Source organism: Plectropomus leopardus, chromosome 6, assembly GCF_008729295.1.
Source record: "Plectropomus leopardus isolate mb chromosome 6, YSFRI_Pleo_2.0, whole genome shotgun sequence".
Lineage (NCBI taxonomy): Eukaryota > Metazoa > Chordata > Actinopteri > Perciformes > Serranidae > Plectropomus > Plectropomus leopardus.
In genome coordinates, this window is record NC_056468.1 from 12,063,501 (window position 1) to 12,087,578 (window position 24,078).

The 24,078-nt window shown below is 40.3% G+C and overlaps 1 protein-coding gene across 1 annotated transcript; it reads left to right on the plus strand.

Annotated features, from left to right (window-relative positions):
• Positions 1 to 959: 959 nt before the first annotated feature.
• trpm6 (transient receptor potential cation channel, subfamily M, member 6) lies at positions 960 to 23,627 on the plus strand. The gene is given in 42 exon segments (XM_042488975.1): positions 960 to 1,047; positions 2,900 to 2,979; positions 3,217 to 3,255; positions 3,828 to 4,017; positions 4,335 to 4,548; positions 6,291 to 6,415; positions 6,514 to 6,685; positions 6,995 to 7,169; positions 7,336 to 7,459; positions 7,546 to 7,618; positions 7,904 to 8,001; positions 9,492 to 9,626; positions 10,298 to 10,351; positions 10,569 to 10,703; positions 10,854 to 10,979; positions 11,318 to 11,589; positions 11,901 to 12,129; positions 12,472 to 12,624; positions 12,724 to 12,879; positions 13,275 to 13,403; positions 13,674 to 13,925; positions 14,034 to 14,208; positions 15,087 to 15,201; positions 15,309 to 15,505; positions 15,609 to 15,741; positions 17,141 to 17,579; positions 17,743 to 18,409; positions 18,635 to 18,732; positions 18,884 to 18,986; positions 19,280 to 19,326; positions 19,459 to 19,523; positions 19,630 to 19,655; positions 19,763 to 19,813; positions 19,954 to 20,019; positions 20,113 to 20,411; positions 21,521 to 21,603; positions 21,677 to 21,882; positions 21,969 to 22,020; positions 22,613 to 22,716; positions 23,408 to 23,415; positions 23,417 to 23,469; positions 23,546 to 23,627. Coding segments are annotated over 42 exon segments (6,003 nt in total). The 5' UTR covers positions 960 to 1,044.
• The last annotated feature ends 451 nt before the right edge of the window (positions 23,628 to 24,078 follow it).

Below are 24,078 nucleotides of genomic sequence, written 5' to 3' on the forward strand. Positions count from 1 at the left end.
AAAATAGCTCCCTGAGGTTTTACAAAGGAACAGTTCCTCCCATGCTGACATGTTCTTCGCTATTTCTAATAATCAATTTTATTGGCGATCATCAAAATAAAATACCAATACAGATAATCGGCAGTGCCAAATATCAGCCCTGATAATCGGCCAGGCGATAATCTGTCGACCCCTAATAAATAATATAACAATAATAATAAACTTTATTTGTAGAGCACTTTTCAAGCAAAAACATTAAGTGCTATCCAAAAGAGAAACACAAAAACGGATTATGAAATGTGCATAAACGTACACACATTCACATGTACACACAAAGACATATATGCATGTATGCAACAATTCAATAAGAGGAAACACTAATAATAATAAATGAAGGAGAACAGTAAGATTATTAAAGTCCATTAACAATTAGGAAAAGCCTTACTATAAAAATAAGTTTTCAGACGTGATTTAAAAACTTGAACAATAAAGAGCAACATTTTATAGTTATCAACAACAGCCAAGGAGATATAACTGGAGGAAGTGAACCCTGTGATCAGAGTAGATAGAATAGAGCATGTATGTTTTCCTTTACTGTAATACATCCATGGTATGTTTAGATGTGATCCAGCCTTTGATGAGGTCTCTGTATGGCATCCACGCCCTGCTGTTCTCAGGTGAGTGCCAGTTTACTACATTTATTCACTGGTGCAATGACCCTAATGACATTTAGTGTGTAACTGAGGAGACATTTGAATATCATTTTTTGTTTTTGTCATTCTTGTCTGCTTTCATTAATTACCACATCTCCAGGTCTGTAGAGCTGGATCAGGAGGGTAGGGACACAGAAGTGCTCCCACCATGTGTCGGTCCTGACTGTGTTTGAAGGAGGAGGTGCTGAGCTCCTCAGGGCTGCTCAGAAAAGCTCCTCCTGCCCTTTGGACCCGCGGCTGATAAAAGAGCAGTCGGTCCTTGTCAGGGGAATGATGAATTAAGTTGTGAGATTTCACTCAAGATACATGAAACCTCAGACATGATAGACGTTTTTACCCGGACTCTACAGCCATGGTAAGCTGTGTTGTAACTACTAGTTTTGTCTAACGTTACTGAAGAGGCTAACCTGTTTGCAGCGTTTGAATAGTTTAGGTAAATATGACGGTCATAAAACTTTTCGCTGTTTCAATACTTATTAGCTGTCGTTAGCATACAGCTAATGTTAGCAAAGTTTCAATGTGATATGTATGTTAGCTAAAGTAAACTTGTAAACAAACGTTAGCTAAAAGGCATGTTAGTGAAGCCAGTTTATTCTGCTTTGCATTTCAATTTCGCCCCCAGCATAACTTAAACAACTTAAATAATGTATTATTTATAAAGCTTACGGAATTTATGGTGACCTCAGTTTTTGCTATGTTAGGAAACGTTAAGTTATTGAAGTTACGTAGCAAACATAATGTTAGTAGCGTGAACGTTTGCTAAGTGACGCTGTGATTACGAGACTTTGAGTCAGTGTTTACATTTTGTGAGAGTTAGGCGTGAGCTCCACAGCATTTCAGAGGAAATACGTCGTGTTTTAGATGTTCATCTCGTTTGATAGCGATTGTTACTACATGATAATAAACTCAGAAAAAATATTGCATGGCATCTAAATAAGGTCAGTCATCAAATACAGGGATACAGACAAGCACCTCAAGAAAAGATACACTATGTTTCCATTAAGAATCGTGATAAAAGTGCAGCTATATGATGCCATATTCAATGCAATACTTTTGTCTAAATTTATGGGATATCTGCCCATATAAAAAAGTGCACGAAAGTATTCGCAAGTACACTTAATGTACTTCACGAGCACATTATTTATACAACAAAAGTGCTGTTTTCGAGTGTACCAATAATGCACTTGATATACTTAATATATGCTATGTTATAGTGCTACTAAAGACATTGAAATATATCAAAGAGTACTTGACTGTACTGTTCTGAGACACCATAAATATGCATTGGAATATACGTAAGTACACTTTTTATTACTAATTCTGCACTTTTTAAAAAAATACTATAATCCAACTTTTTTAAAACTATAATTTAAGTAGTTGAAACACATAACAGATTTAAATCAATTATACTTAAAATTTGTTTGAACACATTTTACTTTAATTATAAATATATTTATCTTAGGTAATAAGTGAATTAACAGTTATCTAAAAAATATTGAAATATACTTAAAGAAGAAACAGCATATTTTAAAAAGGTACATTAGATTGCCTTTCATCTGCATAACTAACTGACAATACATGAATATCACCTCCCATATAGAGTACATAATCTTTAAAGTAGTACTTAATGTTTCATTGTTAGTGATGTGGCAGCAGCACATGGCAAATTAGCGGAGTTTATTGTTCATAAAGAAATGCATTTGTTAAAACACAGTGTGCTTCAGAGCCTTGTTTAGTGTTTACACAGTCCGACCCAGAGAGGCAGCACAACATCTTCAAGACGTGTACTTATCTCAGGAAGGGGATGTGTGTATGTTTCCTACCAACAATTCTCTACTCAGTTAGGCCATTGTTAAATTTGTCTGGGAAATGGACCACAGGAGCAGGAGAAACTTTGAAAGACCAGGCGAAGCATGAAGAAAAGACTGCAATGAAATTGAATGAGAGGCTGACTGTTATAGCTCACATCCTGTCAGTGTTTTTAAGAGTGCAGTTCAGGTTTCTATGATGGGGAGGGACCTTCAGTTAGTTCCCATGTAGGCTGCTGCCGGCACTGCAATGAGCTTCACTGAGAAGGTCACTGATTACATTTTTTCAGGAATATTGTGTTTTCTTGCTGCAGGATAAGTTTGTCAGTGCAGTTGAGAAGAGACTGCTTATCTGCTTCAGGATCTGATGGAAGTAAATATTTTCTCTTCTCATTCCAGTCACGAAGGTCTTGGATTGAGGAAACCCTTTCCAAGAGAGAGTGTGTGAAGTTTATCCCCTCATCTCGGGACCTACATAGGTAAACCTGGATCTGGAATCTAATGAGCATCCAAATAATGTGTTAAAGTGTGGGAGTTTTTGTGATTCTCAGAAGACATACAGGAAGGTTGTTTAGTTTGTGCATAGTATGATATCATCAGCAGTGGGTAGAAACAACATTTTTCTGAGAGCAAAACTATTTGGCATTCAGCCCTTACTTCCAGGAATAGAGACCATGTGGATTATTTGATGATGTGTTATTTCCTGTTTCTTACAGATGTATTCCTGTATGTCAAGTATGCCAAAACTTGATCAGGTAGAGTTATAAATTGTGTGTTTATGTGTGTCTTTATATCATCAACAAACTCACTACATGGACACTCCCCTCCTACGCCCACTATTCCAAGGAAACATATGTATTTGAGACTGTGGGTTTATGCGTCACTTTCCTTGACACTTTATTTCATCATTTCCCCCTCTTGCTCTTTTTTTCTCTCATGTCTTGCTAGTTTTAATGTGAGTGCGTATTATAAGTGATTGGTGAACGAATGAGGGATGTGTGGGATTTGTGTAGGCTGTAAAATGATAAACAGGACCAAACAAAGAGATGTAGACCCAAGGACACCAGGAGGTGAAGAGGAAGGGAGGGAGATGGAAAGTGGGAGTAATAGTAGCAGCCTGACTTAAATAGGTCAAATGGAGGCCTGTTAGTTACCTGTGAATTACACCCAACAACCCAACCTTGATTTTAGGCTACTTTACAAATAACTACCTGCTTATTTTTTGCCCAAAGAGTGTAATAAAATGTAAGTGAATGCTAGAAATGTCTGCATTTCTGCCACTTCCCTCCTCCTGCAATGATCAGTTACAAAATCTTTCACTCAACAGATGCTGTTGTGGCCGCCTGATCGGGGAGCACTCTTGGCAAGAGTCCGTTCCCCCCATATCCCTCTATCCTGGTCCTGGACAGGACCTGGAGGAGGACTGGTCTATAGAGCTCCACACCAAAGCCAGTCCCACCAATGCCTATGGGATAGTAGACTTTCAGGACACAGCCACACGTGTCTGCCGGGCCAAGGTCTGTGAGTCAAATAAATCTACAGTATATGTGCTTCAAGGTTAAGGAACAAATGTTCGCTCAATTATCTTACAAAATTTTGATAACTCGACTCCCATTTTCTACAAGAGATTACTCCAAAAATGAAGGGAAATGCTTGAAATGCTTGTCCCAGAGTGCATAAGTGAGGGATCTGGCTTCTGATTGTTGTATAAACAAGCCTGGGCATGCTATGATCTAAGATAGTATCTACTTCAGAAAACAGTCACATTAGCAGTACACAAGAAAAGCACAAAGAGCCTTTCAGCTCCTAAAAGTTCCTTGTGTTTCCTGTCCAGTATGTTCGTCTAGCTGTGGACTCCAAGCCAGAGGTGCTGCTCCAATTGATGCTGAGGGAGTGGCAGATGGACAGACCTAAGCTGTTACTGACAGTACAGGGGGGCTCAGAAAACTTCACCCTGCCCGTTAAAGTCAAGCAGGCCTTCAGCAAAGGGCTGATCACTGCTGCTGTCAGCACAGGGGCATGGATACTCACTGATGGCATTAATACAGGTAGGTGTTATAAACTGTTGTCTGTCTGCGGGGGTTAATATTCCTTATTGCTCTTGAGCAACACTGGACCTTGAGCAACTGTCTGATATGACTCACATTACCAGCATGGCAGTTCAATCAGTGTTGGTTCTGGTGTGAAACGATTAGAAAACACCCTTGTACCATCAGGCCTGTATGATTTTCATTCACCAGAAGGATCAATTTTCAATTGCCTGTAAATTTCTGTTTGCCATGCTGTTGTAAAAGTACTTTTTAAGCATTTTCTTTGGCTGTATGAACTGAAAACGGACTATTCATTTGTAAGGATTTCAGTGAATTCGTTCCCAGTTTCCCTGGGTTTTGATTTTGTTTGGAGGGTAGAGGCATGTTCAAGATTTAAGATTCAACAAGTTTATTTTCATAGGCAAACACAGCAGTTTACACCATACAATTAAAATTATCCCTTTATGCAAAAATCAATGATAAAAATCCGAATAGAAATTAAAGAAATTAAAATGAATAGAAATTAAATTTATTAAAAAAATAAAATAAAAAGTAAGGTGCCCTATGCCTCAAATACACAACAAATATTTAAAAGTAAGGGCATTATGCCTAATGCAGATGCTGCAAACAAAATCAATGCACTACGAATTAATGTAAAATTGCTGCCAGCTAAAAGCCTCTCCACAGTTTAAGTTGTGACAGTCAGTGAGAGTGATGGGATGAGAGGGGGACGGTGTTTGAAGCTTCAGCAGTTTGATGGCCTGTGGGTAGAAGCTGTTTGTCTCGTTGTCCTGGATTTCACACTCCTGTGGTGTCTGCCTGACGGCAGAAGTGTGAAGAGACTGTGTTTGGGGTGTGTACTGTCCTTGATAATGTTGTGGACCCTCCTGATGACCCTGGTGTTAGAAATGTCCTGAGTGGATGGGAAGGCCGCTCCTGAGATGAGTTGTTCAGTTTTTATCACACAATTGAGGGTCTTCCTGTCCTGAGCAGCGCAGTTTCCATCCTCGACTGTGATGGAACTGATGAGGACACTCTCGACTGTACATCTATAAAAACTGCTGAGGATATTGGTCGGCATGCTGAATTTCATGAGCTTTCTTAATAAGTACCAAGGAAGCCAAGGAATTTAATGGGTTTCATGTTATGTCTAGCTAGCCAGGTTGAGGTTTTCAAATGTAAACATCAGTAAACATGGAGGAATCGATTGGCACCAGCTGAACTGGCATCGTGGTAGCCATTGCACAGGAAAATAAACCAGGACGACCTCCTTGGCCACAGCAGAATAGGCCACATCAGGACATCAGAACCTGTAATATCCTTTTATTCAGCACCGTGTGTGAGGAATTAGAGGTGCTGTCCAGTTCCCACCGTTCAGAGGCAGCTGCAGAGCAGCGCTGCCCGTGTTAGGGAGGAGCGACCATGGGGCTGTCTGGTTGGGGTCGTGATCTGTGGACAATTAAATCATTCCTCAACCAAAAACCATTTAAGAGGACGCAATAAAAACTAACATGCAGAGCACAAATTAAAGGAGTTTATGGGATCATATTTCACTGGACGTGTACCTTTTATAATTCCTTATGCAAACAAATGATTGATTGATGATTGACTGATGTGTTTGCAGTTGCACAAAGAGGAATTTGATTGTTTTGCAGCATAATGGTGTGTTTTATGCCTTTCTTAAGTGAGCTGAAATCTTTATTTATACTGTTGAATTGTATATTTGCTGTGCTTTCAGCTGCTCTTTGCATTCTCTCTAGGTGTGTCAAAGTATGTTGGTGAGGCAGTGAAAACATTTGGGAGCCCCAACCTTAGGAAGAGAAACACAGTCGGCATCACGCCTTGGGGAGTCATTGACAACAACATGGACCTTATAGGCAGAGATGTGAGTTTTTGAATGTAAATATTTCTAACACATTCCAGTGCATTGTTTTATCATGACTGACTTTCGGTTGGCTTTTGTTGTGACTCTACATGGCTCAGGTGTTCAGGCCCTACCAGCCACTGGGGAACCCTTTGAGCAAGAGGGCCTGTCTCAACGGTTTCCACTCCCATTTTCTGTTAGTGGATGATGGAACAATGGGAAAACATGGCTGCCAGCAAGGCCTCAGGAGGAAACTGGAGAAACACATCCAACTACAGAAGATACACCCTCGTGAGTCAGTGTGTGTGTGTGTGTATGCCTGCCATATATACACAAATGAAAAAAGCACAGATTCATAATTCAAGATTGTTATTGTCCCAAAGAGTAAGAAATTTTACTTGTGCTTTCCACACATGCTGCAGCCATAAAGAGAATGTTACATATACAAAAAACATACATATGAAGGTATATGCATGCAAAGGTTTGTTAATAAATAGAAAGAGAAAACATCGGAAGCTTCTAACAAAACCTAGGAAAGCAGAAAAAAGTCAACTCAAGCAAAAGGCAAGGAAATATCACCCTCTTCTCTCTTCTTTGTAGGACTGAACCAAGGAGTGCCTGTGGTGTGTGTGGTGGTGGAGGGAGGCCCTGCCATTGTGTCCACAGTGTTGGACTATGTTAGCAATGTTCCCCCTGTGCCCGTGTTTGTGTTCGAGGGCTCGGGCAGAGCTGCTGACCTGCTTGCATTCTTACACAAGCAGACTGCTGTTGACAGGTATGTATACTCACCTCACTGAATCTACAGTAGTAGGTCTGAAGGCTCCACCTAACTGTGTAAAATAAATGTTAAATTTAAAGATGATGTTATATTATATGCAGCAAGTGTTTAATGATCAGACATGTCACAAATAATAACTTTCACGTTTTCTGCATTTTTCTAGACAGTTGGATGCTGACATCAAAGAGGACTTCCTTGCCAGGATTGGAAATGTGTTCAGCATAGAGATAGCAGAAGCCTCTCAGCTCTACACTCTGCTCCTGCAGTGTATGGATCACAGAGAGTCTGTAAGTCAAACATCATATGGGAATGTGTATGTTGTGATTTAACACATTGAGTACTCACTCTACTTCTATGTGTCTTTGAACAACAGATAACCATCTTTGACTCAGAGTCAGAGGACCAAACGGCACCTGATGCAGCCATCTTGACAGCTAGTCTCAAGGGTGCGTATATTTCTCCTCTTTGTTGTGACAAAAGACATTTTTCGCTGCAGACATTTTGACAAGTCAAAGCAGGAAAACCACAGGTGTAATTGATAACATTAACAAGTGCCGCATCATTTGTAGTTGCAGGTTTGTTATTGCGCAGGCCGACTCACTGGTGCATGTGAATGGAACAGTTCAATATGATGTTAGACCTGGGCTTTTCTTGCTATGTAAATGTGTCAGCTGTGAGAAGGGTGTACCACAAGTTTTGTTGTATGTTTTTTTGTTCTGTATAACGAACAGGCACCAAGGCCAGTCCTGCAGATCAGCTGAGTACAGCACTAGCCTGGGACAGGGCTGACATTGCACAGAAAGTCATGGTGTACGGACAGCACTGGCAGGTGAGACTGACTTAGAGAGCCTGTTTAAACCTGGTATCAACATACGTTCTAGTGATCTGAAGACAAGTGGACAGCCGAGACACACGAAAACATATATACATATATATATATGGAGAGAGAGAGAAAGAGAGAGAACTAATCATCATTGTTAAATGATATCATAATAAGAGCTATGAGTTTGGCCCTATTCTTGCATGAAGATGTGGAACAAGCAGCATCCCATTTATTAAAGAGGAATTCACTGGAGCCTCCCCTAATCCAATCTGCACCACCCAACCAGCAAAATATGGGTTAATCAACCACCCGAACATGACCTGACCTGCAAGCCGTGAACTTTGTTCATTATAGTGGCACAACTTTTAGGACTGAGACACAGACAGAGCGCTGCAGCTTGTGTGCGTCTCAGAGATAGAGAGAGGTGAAAAGCTACAGAAAGAGGGGGAAGAGAAGATGGAAGGTGAACAAGTGCATGCACTGTTTCTGTGAGTTATTAATAACTTACTCGGGATTCTGCTTTTCTCAGTTTTTGACATTTGATGTTTTGATATTTTTCCGGTAAGCTTACAAAACCCACCGCATCAGTACAGCTTTTAATAGGCTGACAAATGGATTTATAACCTCTTAGGTACCTGTGAGACAAATGCACATATTTGAGGTTGGTATATCCTTTCAAATAAAATTTTTACCTCAATTGTTTTGGCGGTTGCTTGAATATAAGAAGACAAAATAAGATTCTTTTAAATTTTTTTCTTTTTACCTCCACAGATTTTATGAATTTATAATAATTCTGCCAGCTGGATGGACCCCTTCTGTGGGCTGGATATAGCCCGTGGGCCACCAGTTGATGATCCCTGCGCTGAAGTTATTACATTCACACTTTTGCCAGCTGCTTGTGAGCATGCTCGCTAGTCACAGTAGAAGTTGTGTTTGTACAGCTGTAGATATTACTATCAGTAGATATCAACCTGTCTCCTTCCATAGGGCGGAACAATGAATGGTAATGCAAAACTTTGCTCATCTTGTTATAGAGAGTTAGCTCTTTATAACAAAACAACCACCAAGTCCTGCAGCGATGACGTAGTCCTTGTCGGGAATGCATCAGGAGATGTCGGTGTTTAAACTGAAATAGATATTCAGTCGAATGCATCCCAGACCACATGAGCAAGTGGTCTGAGTGATCGGATCACAGTGTGTCTTCGTTATTGTTTACACTTGTATCCAGTGTTGTCCACTTGTGATTGGATCACCCAATATGTTGGTTTTTTTTTTTGGAATCGAACTTGCGGCTGCTGTGGCAAGGACATAGCCTTTGTCCAAGGGGCGCCCCCTCTACCAGGTGAACTACAGGGCGCCCCACCAAAGATGTATGTTAATACCGGATGTAAACAGGCTATCAGTGTATCACAGCTGCAAGCTGTGGTGTAATAATATGCTATTATATCACATAATGTCATTCTAAAAACCTTCATAGTTGTAATTGCTGTATGTAGGTGGGTTCCTTGGAGCAGGCCATGCTGGATGCTCTGGTGATGGATCGGGTCAGTTTTGTCAAACTTCTGATTGACAACGGCATGACTATGAGACGCTTCCTCACTGTGGATCGCCTCGAGGAGCTCTATAACACGGTTATTATAATATATTTAATTATATTTTTCTAATGTTTGCAACTTTCCATCTCCCTCACAATTTCTTTTATACAACTTATGTCATTGGTCATGTATAGAAATACAAATACACTGAACAAATCTTATTGTTAAAACATATTTTTAAAGAAAGTACTTTCACCCCACAGTACTTTTGTTTGTCTTGCTGTACTCTTTACTCTAGTTTCCCCTTGGCTCACACTTTGTTGTACAAACAGGAGAAATTCAGTTCCTTTGTTTGTGACTCTTGAAGCACAAATTCCAAAACTGTGGCTTTGATTGAAATCACAATAATGCACTGTAAGTGTTTTGCACCAATAATCCTGGTCAATTGCATTCCCTGCATTTTCCCAGTTGTTGTTTTAGGATGCCTTTTGAGATCACAAGACTCTTTGTCATCAATGCACTCACACTTGGCTTTCTCCACACTGCCTTTATCTTTTGTGTATTAAAGCCTGTTTATTTATTCATAACTCTGGGATAATAAGTCCCCCTAAGAAACAAGCTAAGGATCCCCGGGCTGCTGCTGTTTATGCAATGTGCAGTTGTGTTAAAAAGTAACCAGCAGATCTTTTTTGCTCTTATTTGGTAGTTTGGGTTTTCTGTTTACTTCTCTGTTCTCTGTGAATAATAATACAAGTTTCTCTCCACAGCCACAGGGCCAGACAGACCGTTTCCTGCGCCACCTCGTTGAGGATGCAAAACAGGTGAATAGTGAGAATACCTATAACCATATTCATTTTAAATAACACTACATATTGCACATTTTTCTCAGACATTATTAGCTTTTACACTGGATATTGAGTTGAGCTGCATTTATGTGTACCATAGGTGTATTTTTCTTAATTTTTGTAACAGCCATATCTAAATGTATATTGAATGTGTGTATTTACTGTATCTATGTCTGTGTGTGTGTTTGAGTAGACTTCTCTCCCCATGGGTCACCGTCTGTCTCTCATTGACATGGGCCTGGTAATAGAGTACCTCATAGGAGGAGCGTACCGCAGCACTTACACACGTAAACACTTCAGAGCCGCCTACAGCCGCCTGCGGGACAAAGTGAGCAATGAATTTAATAAATTAGGGGGGAAAAAAACTAGAAAAAAAGGTTTTGGCTTTGTTCTTTTCTTGCGTTTATTAATTGTAACTACCCTTGACCTTTTTTACACTGTTTGCACTCTCCCCATTGTTGTTTTGGTGTGTGTATAGCAGGGTAGACGGGACAGTTCCACCTCCTTATCTAAACAGAGACGGGGATTAACACCAAACTCCTCAAGGGGCAGGAGTCTCCAAGACCTGCATTTCTTTCGAACTGCTCAGCCCTACAAACCAAAGGTTTGTGGCCTTTTTTTTAGGTTGCTTACTGAGACAACAGAAAGTCCCCTTAAGCTATTCAAAGCAACACCTCATGTGTTTTTGAGAATATCTCATTATGTCATGTATAGCTCAGCCACTGTTAAGATCTTGAAGGCAGCACTAACACGTTTAAAAATAGCCATCAATAAGGATTCTATTTTTATATTATAAACTGTTTTGTTTCTTGCCGACTTGTTCTATCTTGCCCTCCTTCATCTCCTTTTGCACTTTTTGTTTTTCTCTTTATGACTCCTTCCTCTCTTTATCTCCATCCGCTTCTTGAATTCTTTTGTGCATACCTTTACTTTCCCATCTAGGAGCAAGATGTATCACCCGCGAGCAGTGGAGAGATCACAGTGAGCCCTGGCCTTAGTGATGCTCCCCTCCTGGTTCCCTTCAACTTCAATGACCTGTTCGTGTGGGCCGTGCTTCATCAGCGTCAGCAGATGGCACTTTTCCTGTGGCAGCACGGCGAGGAAGCGCTGGCACGTGCTACAGTGGCCTGTAAGCTTTACCGCTCCATGGCCTTTGAGGCACGGCAGAGCAATATGGATGATAACGTTGCAGAGCGATTCAAGACACATTCGCTGTAAGTGTTAATATGTTTCCGTGTGTGTTGTCAGTAGTTAAGCAATGGGGACAATTCCAACCGAATAAAGGTATGTAGTCACACAATTAAATACCCCATTAGTAATTTTGACCTGTAAAATGATGGCGCTGCCCTGTGTAGTCTATGTATTACAAGATACGATAAGTTCCTGTATTTACATTTTTTTCTTAGTACAGGTGGATTTTTGTATTTCATATTCACATTCATTATTTAATCTTTATCAACTTAATGCTGCTGGTTCTATGAAAACATGCAGATGATTGTATGTCTCTCCTGTCTTTGTGTCTTAGTGAGTTTGGTCAGCTGGCAGTGGACGTGTTAGACTGTGCATTTCGTCAGAACGAGCAGATGGCCATGAAGCTCTTGACTTCAGAGATGGAGGCATGGAGCCACTTCACCTGTCTGCAGATGGCTGTCTCCTCATGTCACAGTACATTCGTCTCACACTCCTGCACTCAGACCCTCCTCACAGATCTTTGGACTGGGCCGCTTAACATGAGAAAAAACTCCTTTGTGAAGGTGAATGTTGTAACCATTGCAGAGATATTGGATAAATGAGAGAAAATTCAATAAGTTTGTAGTCTCTGATTGTAAACTCAATAACACAGATTTTCTTGTGTTAGGATGTATTTGTATTGCTATAAAAAGAAGAAATGACTGAAAAAATATAAACACAATCAACAGTAATGTCAGTAGGTCCGGCACCCTCAGCGTCCCTTTGACATTACGATGAGTCATATGATTCAATGTTATGTTAAATAAATATCCCCTCACTAAGCTTATGTTTAAAGGTATTGTTTCCTGATATTTCTGGATAGATCTTCAAGCTTACATGACACACTTGTTATGTTTCTCTTTCAGATAATCTTGAGCCTCCTCCTGCCCCCTGCCATCTTGCTACTGGAGTTTAAAAGCAAAGCTGAAATGTGTCATGTACCTCAGTCCCATGAGGGAATGATGTTTGGACTCGAGTCTGTGAAGTCAGCACCAGTCCACGAGGGAACTGATCACACAGTTAAGTGCCAGTAGTGCACTTATCTAGCCTTAGTGTTGCACTTGTTTTGATTTGTATTTCATTCTCTTCTCCTCCTCTACTGTACTCTGCTCTCACAGGGCAGTCAGGATGCAGAGCGAGGCCCGTCGTTCGATGATAAATGTTTTGGTCCCGTGTCAGAGACTGTATCCTCTATCACCGTGCAGTGTCTGTCCTGGATCACACGACTCTATGATTTCTACACAGCTCCTGTTGTCAAGTTCTGGTTTCACACAGTAGGTGGTGTGCATTTTGTTTTACTGCAGAAATATGTCAAATATCAAATATTTCTCTTTCTAAAAACAAATAAAATAATTAGCACCTTTTAAAACACAGTTACAAGTGCTTTGCAATAAAAACAACACACATTTAAAACATAGAGAATGTAGCAAAATAAGGGCCAAACACTAGGCACGTAATAAAAACAGGATAAGATTTATTAAAATGCCATAAAACATTAGGAAAACCAGAAAAAAAGCAATTCTAAAAAAAAGTGTGCTTTTAAAAGTGATTTTAATTGGCAGAGAGTACCTCCTTGCATTTGATTCAGAATCTCTGTAATTATTTGTCCTTGTTACTTTCTGAATTGAATTCTGAGTTAGTTTTTTTCTTTTTGCTGTTTCCACTTAAGATGTCCTACTTGGCCTTTTTAATGTTACTCTGCTACGTCGTCCTGGTGGAGATGGGGGATAAACCCAGTGTTCAGGAGTGGCTGGTCATAGCGTACATCTTGTCTACTGCAGTGGAGAAAACCAGAGAGGTGAGTTGAGTCAATTTTATTTATAAATCCTCATATAAAAAATTAGAGAGATGTGTTATTCCTTACTTGTCTTCTTTACTCTGTATTTTTTGATTTATGTGCATTTTTGTATGAATTTGTTAACATTTTTTAATAGAAGGATTTACACTTTACAATAAATACAATAGAAGTAATTATTCCTGAATACAATCCATAAGAATCTTTTTTAAAAAAGAGCAATATGGCTTAATGGTTCAAAACAAAATTCAAATATATGCACCTCTTAATCAGGTACTGATGTCTGAGCCGAGGAAACTGAGCCAGAAGCTGAAGATTTGGTTCTCAGAGTATTGGAACATATCAGATTTCATTGCCATCCTACTCTTCCTGGCCGGACTGATACTGCGTTGGCATCCCGATCCCTACCGGACAGCAGGACGCATCAGTTACTGTCTAGACGTCATCTTCTGGTTCGTCAGGGTGATGGATCTGCTGGCTGTCAATCAGCACGCTGGCCCTTACCTCACCATGATCACTAAGATGGTGGGTAGAGACTGAACACAAGAAAGAAAGTGGAGGCTTGTGGTTGTTTTGTTGCTGTTGTCGTTGTCTAGTCACCCATCTCTTCTCTCTCTCTCTGTGTTTGTTCAGACAAGTAACATGTTCTTCATAGTGGTGATGATGGCAATAGTGCTGCTGAGCTTCGGGGTGTCCAGGAAGGCCATCTTGTCACCAGATGAGGAGCCGTCCTGGAGCTTAGCTCGAGACATAGTCTTCCAGCCATACTGGATGATCTACGGAGAGGTCTACGCAATGGAGATAAATCGTAGGTGGTGGAGTATATACAAAACACAAAGATATTTATTCAGTACCAGTATTGATTTAAAGAAGTTGAGTTTAACCTTGACGACGTTGGTGTTGCCTTGAGATGTTTAATGTGTGGGGCTTGCTTGACTCACATTTGTATTCCAATGTGTTTTATTAATTGAAGGCTAAAGATCAATATGATTATTATACGCAATGTTTAACCAGTCTCATGACTTTACCATATCATACCCTTGATCAAAATTCAGACTGATATGTTAAGAAAAACAAAATGTTTAAAATACCCCTGACATTTTACATTGTATTGCCACTGTTAAAGGGATAGTTCAAATTTTTTAAAGTGGGGTTGTGTGAATAACTAATCCATGGTCAATGTACTACCTACAGTAGATGGATGTTGGCACGCACCCAGTTTGGAGAAGCATGCTGGAGTGTCACCACAGAAGCTAAGCAGTGTACTGCTGTGGACGGGGGCAGCAGTAAAACATATTTTTCTTAAACTTAAAAAAAATCATCATCAGTCTAAGTGTGCGCTGTAAAGAAAAACAATAATTAGCCTTGCAGAACATGGGAGCTACTGGTCCAGTGCTGCCTCTATTGGTTAGTTTGTTTGTGTGATTAAGACTTGAATCTGAGACAACAGAAATCTGACCTAACCTTTTAAAACACCAAAGTCACACAATAAGACAAACCAAATAACTTATCAAAACAGCAGTATGTTTAGCAACGTTAAATAACAGATTTTATGAAAGAGGTCTAGTGTCAATGTGCAGCAGTACGCTGCTTAGCTCTCACTGTGGCACTCCTGTCTGTTATGATGGTATTGTTTGTTACTCGTGTAAGGTCTTTCTGTGTGTGTGTGCGTGTGTGTGTAAACAGCATGTGACGATGGCGCTCCGTGTCCTCCTGCTTCCTTTCTTACGGCCTTCCTCCAGGCCGTCTATATGTTCTTCCAGTACATCATCATGGTCAACATTCTCATTGCATTTTTCAAGTAAGAATGTTTATTAAGAAAATTTAAAAAATACATTTTTACACTTCAGGACTGCAAATAAATTAAAAACTGTATTTATTTAAAAAATGTTATCTTCTTCAAAATAGCAACATCTACTTTGACATGGCATCAACATCCAATAGGCTGTGGAAGTACAACCGTTATCGCTACATAATGACCTATCAGGAAAGGCCATGGTTGCCGCCGCCCCTTATCCTCCTCAGTCACATGACTTTAGGATTGAAAGCCATCTACAGGAGATTAAGTGGAGATGCTGAGAGGGAGGAGAGATGCCCTGGACTTAGTGAGTACTGCACTGTGTAAAGCTAACTCAGCAGTTTTCTAAACACATCTTATGAGTCATTTCACAGCATGTGTCCATGTGTAAAGTCACTTCTCCTCACCAGAGCTCTACTTGGGCCGTGAAGATCTTAAGAAGCTCCATGAGTTTGAGGAGAAATGTGTAGAGGCCTACTTCCATGAGAAGAGCGAAGATCTCCACAGCAGTCAAACTAACAGGATCAGAGCCACAGCTGACAGGTTGGATTGATACTCTGATTGATTTGTTCAAACCATTAAAGGGATGCGTCTTAATTTGTGCCATCTGAGAGGAAGACTCTGTAGCTCTGTGTGTCCTTCAAAATCACAACCGCAAGCTTCTGACTTGCCTTTTACATTTGTTTTACTTGTGTCCTTGCGCATGATGATGTGTGTTGAGGACATTTCAGAGTTAATGCTTACATAAACAGCTGGCCTAAATAGAAACATGAAATACTGGGATCTCTATATGATGTAGCAGAGAAGAATGTCCTAAAAACTAAAGATGTATGTGCTCTGCTGCCCTGCACAAATTGGTTTTGGCTTAGTGCAGTGAAGTGATTATTGTCTCTAAAATACATGCAAGCTCAAACATCTGTGCCCAAAGCCAAAACCAATACATTTTTCCCACTATAATATCTACAGTGGTGCCCCCTGTTATCACATTTTACACTCATTATCACTGTATTTTGATAATGAAGGTAATCGATAATCAGGTATTTAAGGTTGATGTAGCAGTCCTGAGATGACTGAGCTCATTTTTAGTGAACTCATGACTGATCAGAAAGGGCATTTTTTTCCTGACACGGATAAATTATAGTTAAGTGAAATGCATGTGAGTAGTCATTCATGTCAGAGTTTAATCATAAAAAGTGATCTGAACTTACAATTGTCTTTTGACAGAATATTTTGATAAGTAACTATAAATTTGATTTATATTATCATGTATCCTAGCAAGTATGTATTCCATGTTTAACTCCTCTGAGTTTGAAGATCGAAATTCTTCTTTACATTTGAACTCAAAATGTCATCATTTGTTTTGTTTGTGGCTTTAAAGAGTTGCTTACATTGTGATATTGGCATGAGATTGAAAATCAACATGTTACACGAGGTGCTTTACAGTCAAAGAAATCAAGTAACATGAAATAAATAAAACAAAGTTAAGACACCATTTAAAATACGCAACGGGACAAGACATAAGACACAAGCTAAATCATAAAATACCACATGCTACCTAAATGCCTGTCTGAACAGATGGGTTTTTAGCTGTTTTTTAAAGAGTCGACAAGACCTCAAGCTTTTTGGGAGGCTATTCCAAAGCCAGTGCAAAAAGGTTAAAATAAGTGTGATTTTTTGTTGTGGGCGCAAACCTCATATCTCCATATTGCACTATTTTCATTTTTTTTCATGAATTAATTCTTTTGGTCCCCCTCTACGTCTATCAGCGGGTTTTACCATTTCTCAACATATTAAATGTATTTATTAAAGTTTATGACTCAACCTATCTCCATTGGACTCCATTGGATAAATACACAGCGTTTTTTCTAATTCTCGAAAAATATAAAGATAAGATAATTTAAACAGTGTGAATGTCTTTATTTTAAATGTTTTGTCTCACTAGAGCCGAGGAGATGTGCATGATGGTGGGGGAGGTTTCAGAGAAGGTCAACTTCATTCAGGACAGCTTGTCGGAGCTGGACTCTCAGCTGGGTCAACTCCAGGACCTTTCGGCGCTGGCCGTGGACACCCTCACTCTGTTCTCTGCTTCTGACAGCCTTCACCAGAAGGAGGCACGCCTGGCTCAGTGTAGACCCATCACTGCGTCCCGGCATATCCTCCCTCACAGCTGGACCCTTATGCACAGAAGTGGAGCGGACTGGGATCTACTAAATATGAGGAGATCGTTGGCCAAGTCGTGCAAAAGTACCCCGCCTTCTTTACTCAAGGGCCACGCTCTGGCGGCCAGTAGACTGGCATCACAGGAGTGCCATGTTGGAGCCAGGGGGAGCAGGGGAGGAAGACAAGGACACACTGAGGAAGGAGAGGAAGGAGAGAAAGAGGTACTCACTGTTTATTGTTAATAGCTGTTGCAGGAAGTGAAAGAAAATGAATAAGCACATAAAACTGTTTTCTCAGCATTATAACAAAAAACAACCAGATAATTTACTTAAAACTTATGCACTTAAAATATTTTTTTTTAAATATATATTTTTTTTCTCTGAGGATCTACAGTCTGCTACTGTTGACCATCCCAGTGAGAATTTGTTGGGGGTCTCCAGACCTGCGTCTCATGCTTCCTTCTTGCACCTCATTCATCTCACATCCTGTGATTCCTGTGGACCGTCCCGTTGCACATCTCCTCTTTCACAGAGAGGCTTGGAGTCTCCACATCATAAACTCTGGACATGTGACCCATACCTGTATCCCAGTCAGGAGGAAAATTCCATGGAAGAGGAGGAAGAGGGAGAAGAAGAGGAGGAAGAAGAAATTGCACAAGAGGAGGAAAGGACACATGAAGAGCTTGCTGATACAGAAGTGTCCAGAACTTCTAGTAATGCCGTTCTGCTGTCTGACCCTCAAGACATCCCTGAGGGTGTAACAAATCCTGCCTTTTCTCAGGACGATAGCCGACCAAGTTCTCGGTCCAGATCCTCCAGCCAATTGGGAAGACCTGTGAAATCTCCCAGGTGGGCGCAACTGTCCAGAGACCGTCCCTACGGCTGCTGTAGGTCTCTATCATCCAGTGTGGAGAATATGACTTTTTCAGGGGCACCTGTTAGTCCAACGAGGGGATCTTTTCCATGTCTTAATGAACCAGTGAACGAAGAGAGTTTGTCTGATGGGAGGAGTTTAAGGGATGACGCGTCGCTACAATGCAGCAGGAGCAAAGGTACATGTGTTAGAAAACAGGAGTCATTTCAAGTAGATGGTTCAAAACAATATGATAAGCATGAGCTCATAATCTTGATGTTAAGCATGCAGGAAATATCAGTCATTTAGCAAAAGCAGTAGAACTGGCCATTTCTAAAGGTATGCATTATTTACTGAATTTGCTTTTGTGTTATCAATGCAGCCACATTTTTTTAACCACTCATGTGTGTTTTTGTTTCTGCAGAGTGGTCCAAGTCCTCTGACTTCACTCAAGTATCAGACAGCAGAGGCAAAAACCAGAACAGGAAGACAGTGAAGATACAAGAAAGCAGTCCAGATACTGTAAGATTTTCACAGCAGTCCTGAGATTTATTTATGGCAATTGGAATTGCGTCATGATTGCTCAGTAATTCTTTGAAAATTGCATGGATCATAAAATCCTACTTATTGTTGTATTTTATTTTCTGTGACTTTTTTCGTTACTTTAATCCAGCTGACCATGCAGTCCCATTTGTCTGACGTTGGCTGGAGAAGGTGCCAGAGACTGAGAGGAGAACATAAATGTTGGTCGGCATCAACAAGCCTCAGTCAGCTCAGTAAGGACCCACAGTCTTGTTAAAACCATGCACTTATTCGTAATTTGTAATACTGTATGCATATGTTATCCCATAGAACCAGAATGCAAAGTGGCGCAAAAAGGAGAATGACGGGGGTGTTAAAGAGCCTTTTGGTTTTTCAAACAAAGGCCTCTCTAAATTCATCATGTAATCAACCCAGCATGCAAATAAAGACACCAAGAACTGTGAAGTAATAAAAATGGGATGTATAAGTTACTTTCAGTGTGAAATTGTTAAAGATTTGAATATTGAAAATATCAATATTGTTTCAGATTTTGAACCAACGGATTTGTTGCAGAAGCAAGTGTTTCCCCTGCAGGTAAATCTGTGGAAATTTTTGGAAATTAGGGTAGTAATTGTGGAAACATTAGAATACTGAACAAACAGAACATAAACAGAGTGTGTAATATGTCAGTGAGATTAATCTGATTGGCTTTGCTTTTGCCTTCAGGATGTGTGGAGCCCCACTCACTCAGTATGGACCAGCTGGGCCAGATCCATGAGCCACAGATCTTCGTAAGTCTGCTTTGCTGTTTGTTGACCTGCCATAATATCCATAAATTTAACACCGCTTAAAAGATGTAATCATTACATCACGTTTCTCTTTTTGTCTCTGTTGCAGTTTACAGAGTGGGATTGCCCCTGAAGGTATTTCTGAAAATTTTCAATGAAAAATATTTGTATGGTTCATTTATTAATTATTGTGAGATTTACTGTTTCTGTATTTTAATTTCCATTTGTTTTGCTTTCTGCAGCAAAGAGCTCCTCATTCCAGTCCACTGACAATTTGTATCCGCACTATTCAGGTATTAAGCATGCAGAAAATTATGTTTGAATAATTGTTGCTTTCAACACTTTTAGTGTCCTAGATCACAAAAAACTTTTTCTACTATAATTGTGCATCTGTTTTTCTGGGATTCCATGAGCAAATATGCTTGGTTTTTAGCTGTGGAGAGAAACAATCTGATGAGACTGGCTCACACCATTCCCTTCACTCCTGTTTCCATTCTGGGTAACTTTTTGTTTGTTTCTTGTTTATTACTGTGGTTTTACTTTGAAAAATCCATCTGTTGAAGTTCTTCCCATGTTTTCCTCATCTGTGCAGGAGGTGAAGAGGTTAGCATCTACTCCCTGGACGAAGTACCGTCTGATGCTGACCCTGAATCCAGCACAGTCTCCTCCTGGTCGTCACGGGGCCTGTCTGCCATGCTGCAGCCCATCTCCAGTGAAGAGGGCTCTCTAGATGGGGGTCTTCGGCGGGGCTGCAGGGTGCTGTGCACCTGGGCAGAACGTGACGTGCTCAGACCTGGTCTGGTATATGTGGTCAAAGCCTTCAAGCCAGAGGTTGTTCGTGCCTGGCAGAAGTACTTCCATGGCAGCACGGCACTACAGCTTTGTCTAAGAGTAAGTGTACTTAAAAAGTAAAGTAAACATAGTCAGGAAAACACTGAAAAGGTGTTGAGGACTCTTTAGGAGCTGATGGATTCACCATTTAGCAAAACTGCTCCTCTTTAGTTACATCAGGACACAGTCGGAACCTTTAGCTATGTATAGACCAATATGGTCTCTCACTGCCACTGCTGCCTGCCGGCTGTTTACAGTTGCATAACTTCTCCCTTCACCACTACGTGTGGTGGTGTCTTTCAGCTCAGCTGTCTGTTCCACTAGTAGAGACCAGAGACTGAGCTCTCGTGGTGCATGCTGTACGCTACGTACAATGAGTTTTTATAGAAAGGGGAGCACCTGTGTTTATGATGGCGTTAAAAAAACATACCTTCGGTATTTCTAAATACCTCGGTATACTGTGATACCATCCAGATCTAATTCACACAGTTTACATCCTTTAAATGTGCTTGTTTTTGCCACTTACATGCTCAGATTATTATTCAAAGTGTCTAACAAAAAGGATTATCTTTGTGGGGATCCTTTCCATGATGTTGTCAAAGAGTAAGATCCTTTTTTTTAACCAGAAAAAAACCTTGGAATTGCTGTCGCCACTTCCACCAGACTCCATTTAAATAAAGTAATTTTATCCTGTACAGGACCAGCATATTTTCACGTCTAACTGGATAAATTAAGGGTTTATTTCAACCAAACCAGAGTCGGTTATTGTTGGAACAGTAGAAAGACAAACCAAGATGTTTTTTGTGAGTTTTATTAATTAATTTATTTTTTAACTTCGAATGTGTTTAAATTATGACAAAATTACTGTGTATTTAAAGGGAGTCTGGTGGGTTTTGCAAATAGATTTCAAGGCTGTTTCTGTCTGAACAAAAGTATCTTACAGTGTATCTCTGTAGGGATCTTTGCCATAATGTTGTCAGACACATAAAAGAAAAATCTGAGCATTTCAGTAGCAAAAACAAGCATATTGCAGCCTGTTTCACCACTGCTGTCTGCATCGGTTTGTTCAGTATTGGAACACTTTCAAAAAATGTTTGTGCCTGAAAAATTATAATAATAACAATGCTCCTTTTAATTTTATAATCAACCTCTGTTTGACACCCTTGAAGGAGATCCAGCAGCAGAGAGCAGCTCAGAAGATGATGCAAGTGTTCAACCAGATCAAACCGGATGATATGCACCACTCACCAAGGTGTGTGTGTGTTCTCCAGTATATGCGTGTTTATGTGTCTGTGCGTGTTCTAATGGTCTTTTCTTCCCATCAGGTTTCTAGATGTAGCGCTGGTCCTTTGGCATTCGAATGGCCAGTGGCTGACTATTGAGAGGAACATGTCTGGCGACTTTAGGAAGTACAACAACAACACAGGAGAGGAGATCACCCCCTGCTGTTCACTGGAAGAAATGCTGCTAGCGTTTTCCCACTGGACATATGAGTACTCGTGCAGAGAGCTTCTAGTGCTCGATATACAAGGTAGACTCCTCAAATGTGCACACATGTGAGCTGTTGAGTTTGCTCATCTGTCTGTCTTTTATTTATTTATATGTATTTTTTGACAGGAGTTGGAGAGGAGCTGACTGATCCTACAGTCATCATGGCAGACGATCAAAGGTACAGTAACCACCAACATATCAAGGTTATTAATGACATCTGGACAATACTTTCAAAGCACTCCTAACTAAGCCTAGAGAAATTCTCACAAGGAGCCCTTGTGTAGGAAAACTCTCAGAAACTAAAAATTTAGGGACAGAAACTTATACCTCTGTAAGGAGAAGAGTTAGATCAGACATACATCCCAGCAAGATCTGCTCTGTAACGTTTCATTAACTCACCGTCATTTATTGTTTAGTGAATCTCTCTCCTCCCTCTTTGTCTTTCCATCATTTCCTTTTCTGCTTAAGAAACTCTCTTGCCTCTTAAAAGTACCCCTACCCGCTACTAAGTTTTTCACCTTAGGAGCTCTCTTAATAGCTAAAATGTTCTAACTTTATCTTTACAAGGAGTCTGAACTGTAAGGGAACATTTTTAGAAAATGTCAACATTCTTTGACTTTTCTTAGAATTCCATCACTAGTAAGAGCTATTCTTTGTACAAGGAAGCTTTGTGAATAAATAAGCCCCCTGGTTTCAGAAATATTTCCATTCTGAATTTCTCAATATTTACAAATATATATTGATAAAACAACACCTTTTTCTGGCACCAGGAGTGAGATGCTTTTCGGTCCAGATAACCTCGGAGATGCTGCCATTAGTGGTTTCCTGCAGAAACACACTTGCGGTGCCTGCTGCCAAAGACTTGGCCTAACAGGTTAGAGATGTTGAGCATTGCTTTTTGTGTGTGTGTGTGTGTGTGTGTGTGTGTGTGTGTGTGTGTGTGTGTGTGTGTGTGTGTGTGTGAGAGAGTGAGAGAGAGAGACAGAGAGAGAGTGTTAAAATACTGAAGAATACTGTTAAATCCTAAACCAATATCTGATTTGCACTCCTTAGTGTATACAAAGCTTTTTTTTGTTGTCATGGTGCTTTTTTTCCTCGTGCACGTGTGTATATGCATGTATTTGTATGTCACCTCTGTGTCGTCACTCAGGAGGCCAACATTGGCTCTGAGATAAATCCCCAACAACTTCAAATGAAGACAACACACACCAACAGCCAGCTAATTAAGCCGCGAGTGTTCGTTTATTTCTATAACAACAGTAGTGTTTGAGGCATGGGGGTGGGCCCTGCTTTGTGCGTTGTGCTCCACGGCCTTTGATTACATATTAATCATGTCTTTGTGCTGGCGATGTGCTGCTGAGACATTAGCTTTGATTAGCTATTAATTAACGTCTCTGGGTAGGCACGATACTGGCATCTAGAGGATAACTGCTCGGGAAGAAACTGTGCTCAAAAACAAACAAGCCCGGCAAACAAACACACAAACACAAACATTCAGACACAGTTGTTTTGATATTTCAAAGGTGCGTTGTGTTTCCTCTTCCTCTTCTTGTGTCCTCTCCAAGATTTCTCCCAACAAATCAAACCAAATTATTCATGCCGGATGCGTGGACTTCCTCCCAGGCCTGTCAGTATTCTCTTTCTTGTGGTAATGACTGCGTTATTGGAGCGACATGTCGCTAACTGATGTTTCTGTTGTTCAGATTTGAGGAAGTGTTCGGACAGCTGCGAGAACAGCAGTGAGGGAGAGCAGACAGCAGGGAAAGAAGAACAAGAGGACGATGAAACCGGGATGTAACCTCTGACCCAGGAAGTAGGGAAAGAAAGACACATGCACCTTTACCAACACGTGTACCGCGACATGTCTGCCTAAACACACACACACACACACACACACACACACACTCGTATCTCCTCACAATATATTGTGTTTGCACACAGGACACCAACACGACACCAACTGAAACTGAAACGGAAACTGTGACTGGACACCAGAGATTTAATTACTGTAATTTGTACAAAGGATGCAAATATATATTTTTTAATATATTAAGTAAATACCATCAGGAGGAAATCAGGGTTGCAGATTATTCTTATAAAAATTAAGTTGGTATAATTAAGCTCTATCTTATGTATCATTATAGGGAACACTGTGATAACAAGCTTCACAAAAATTACTATTATGTTGTACTTTTCCATAAATATTTTGATATTGCGACAATGACAGTTGTTGTTA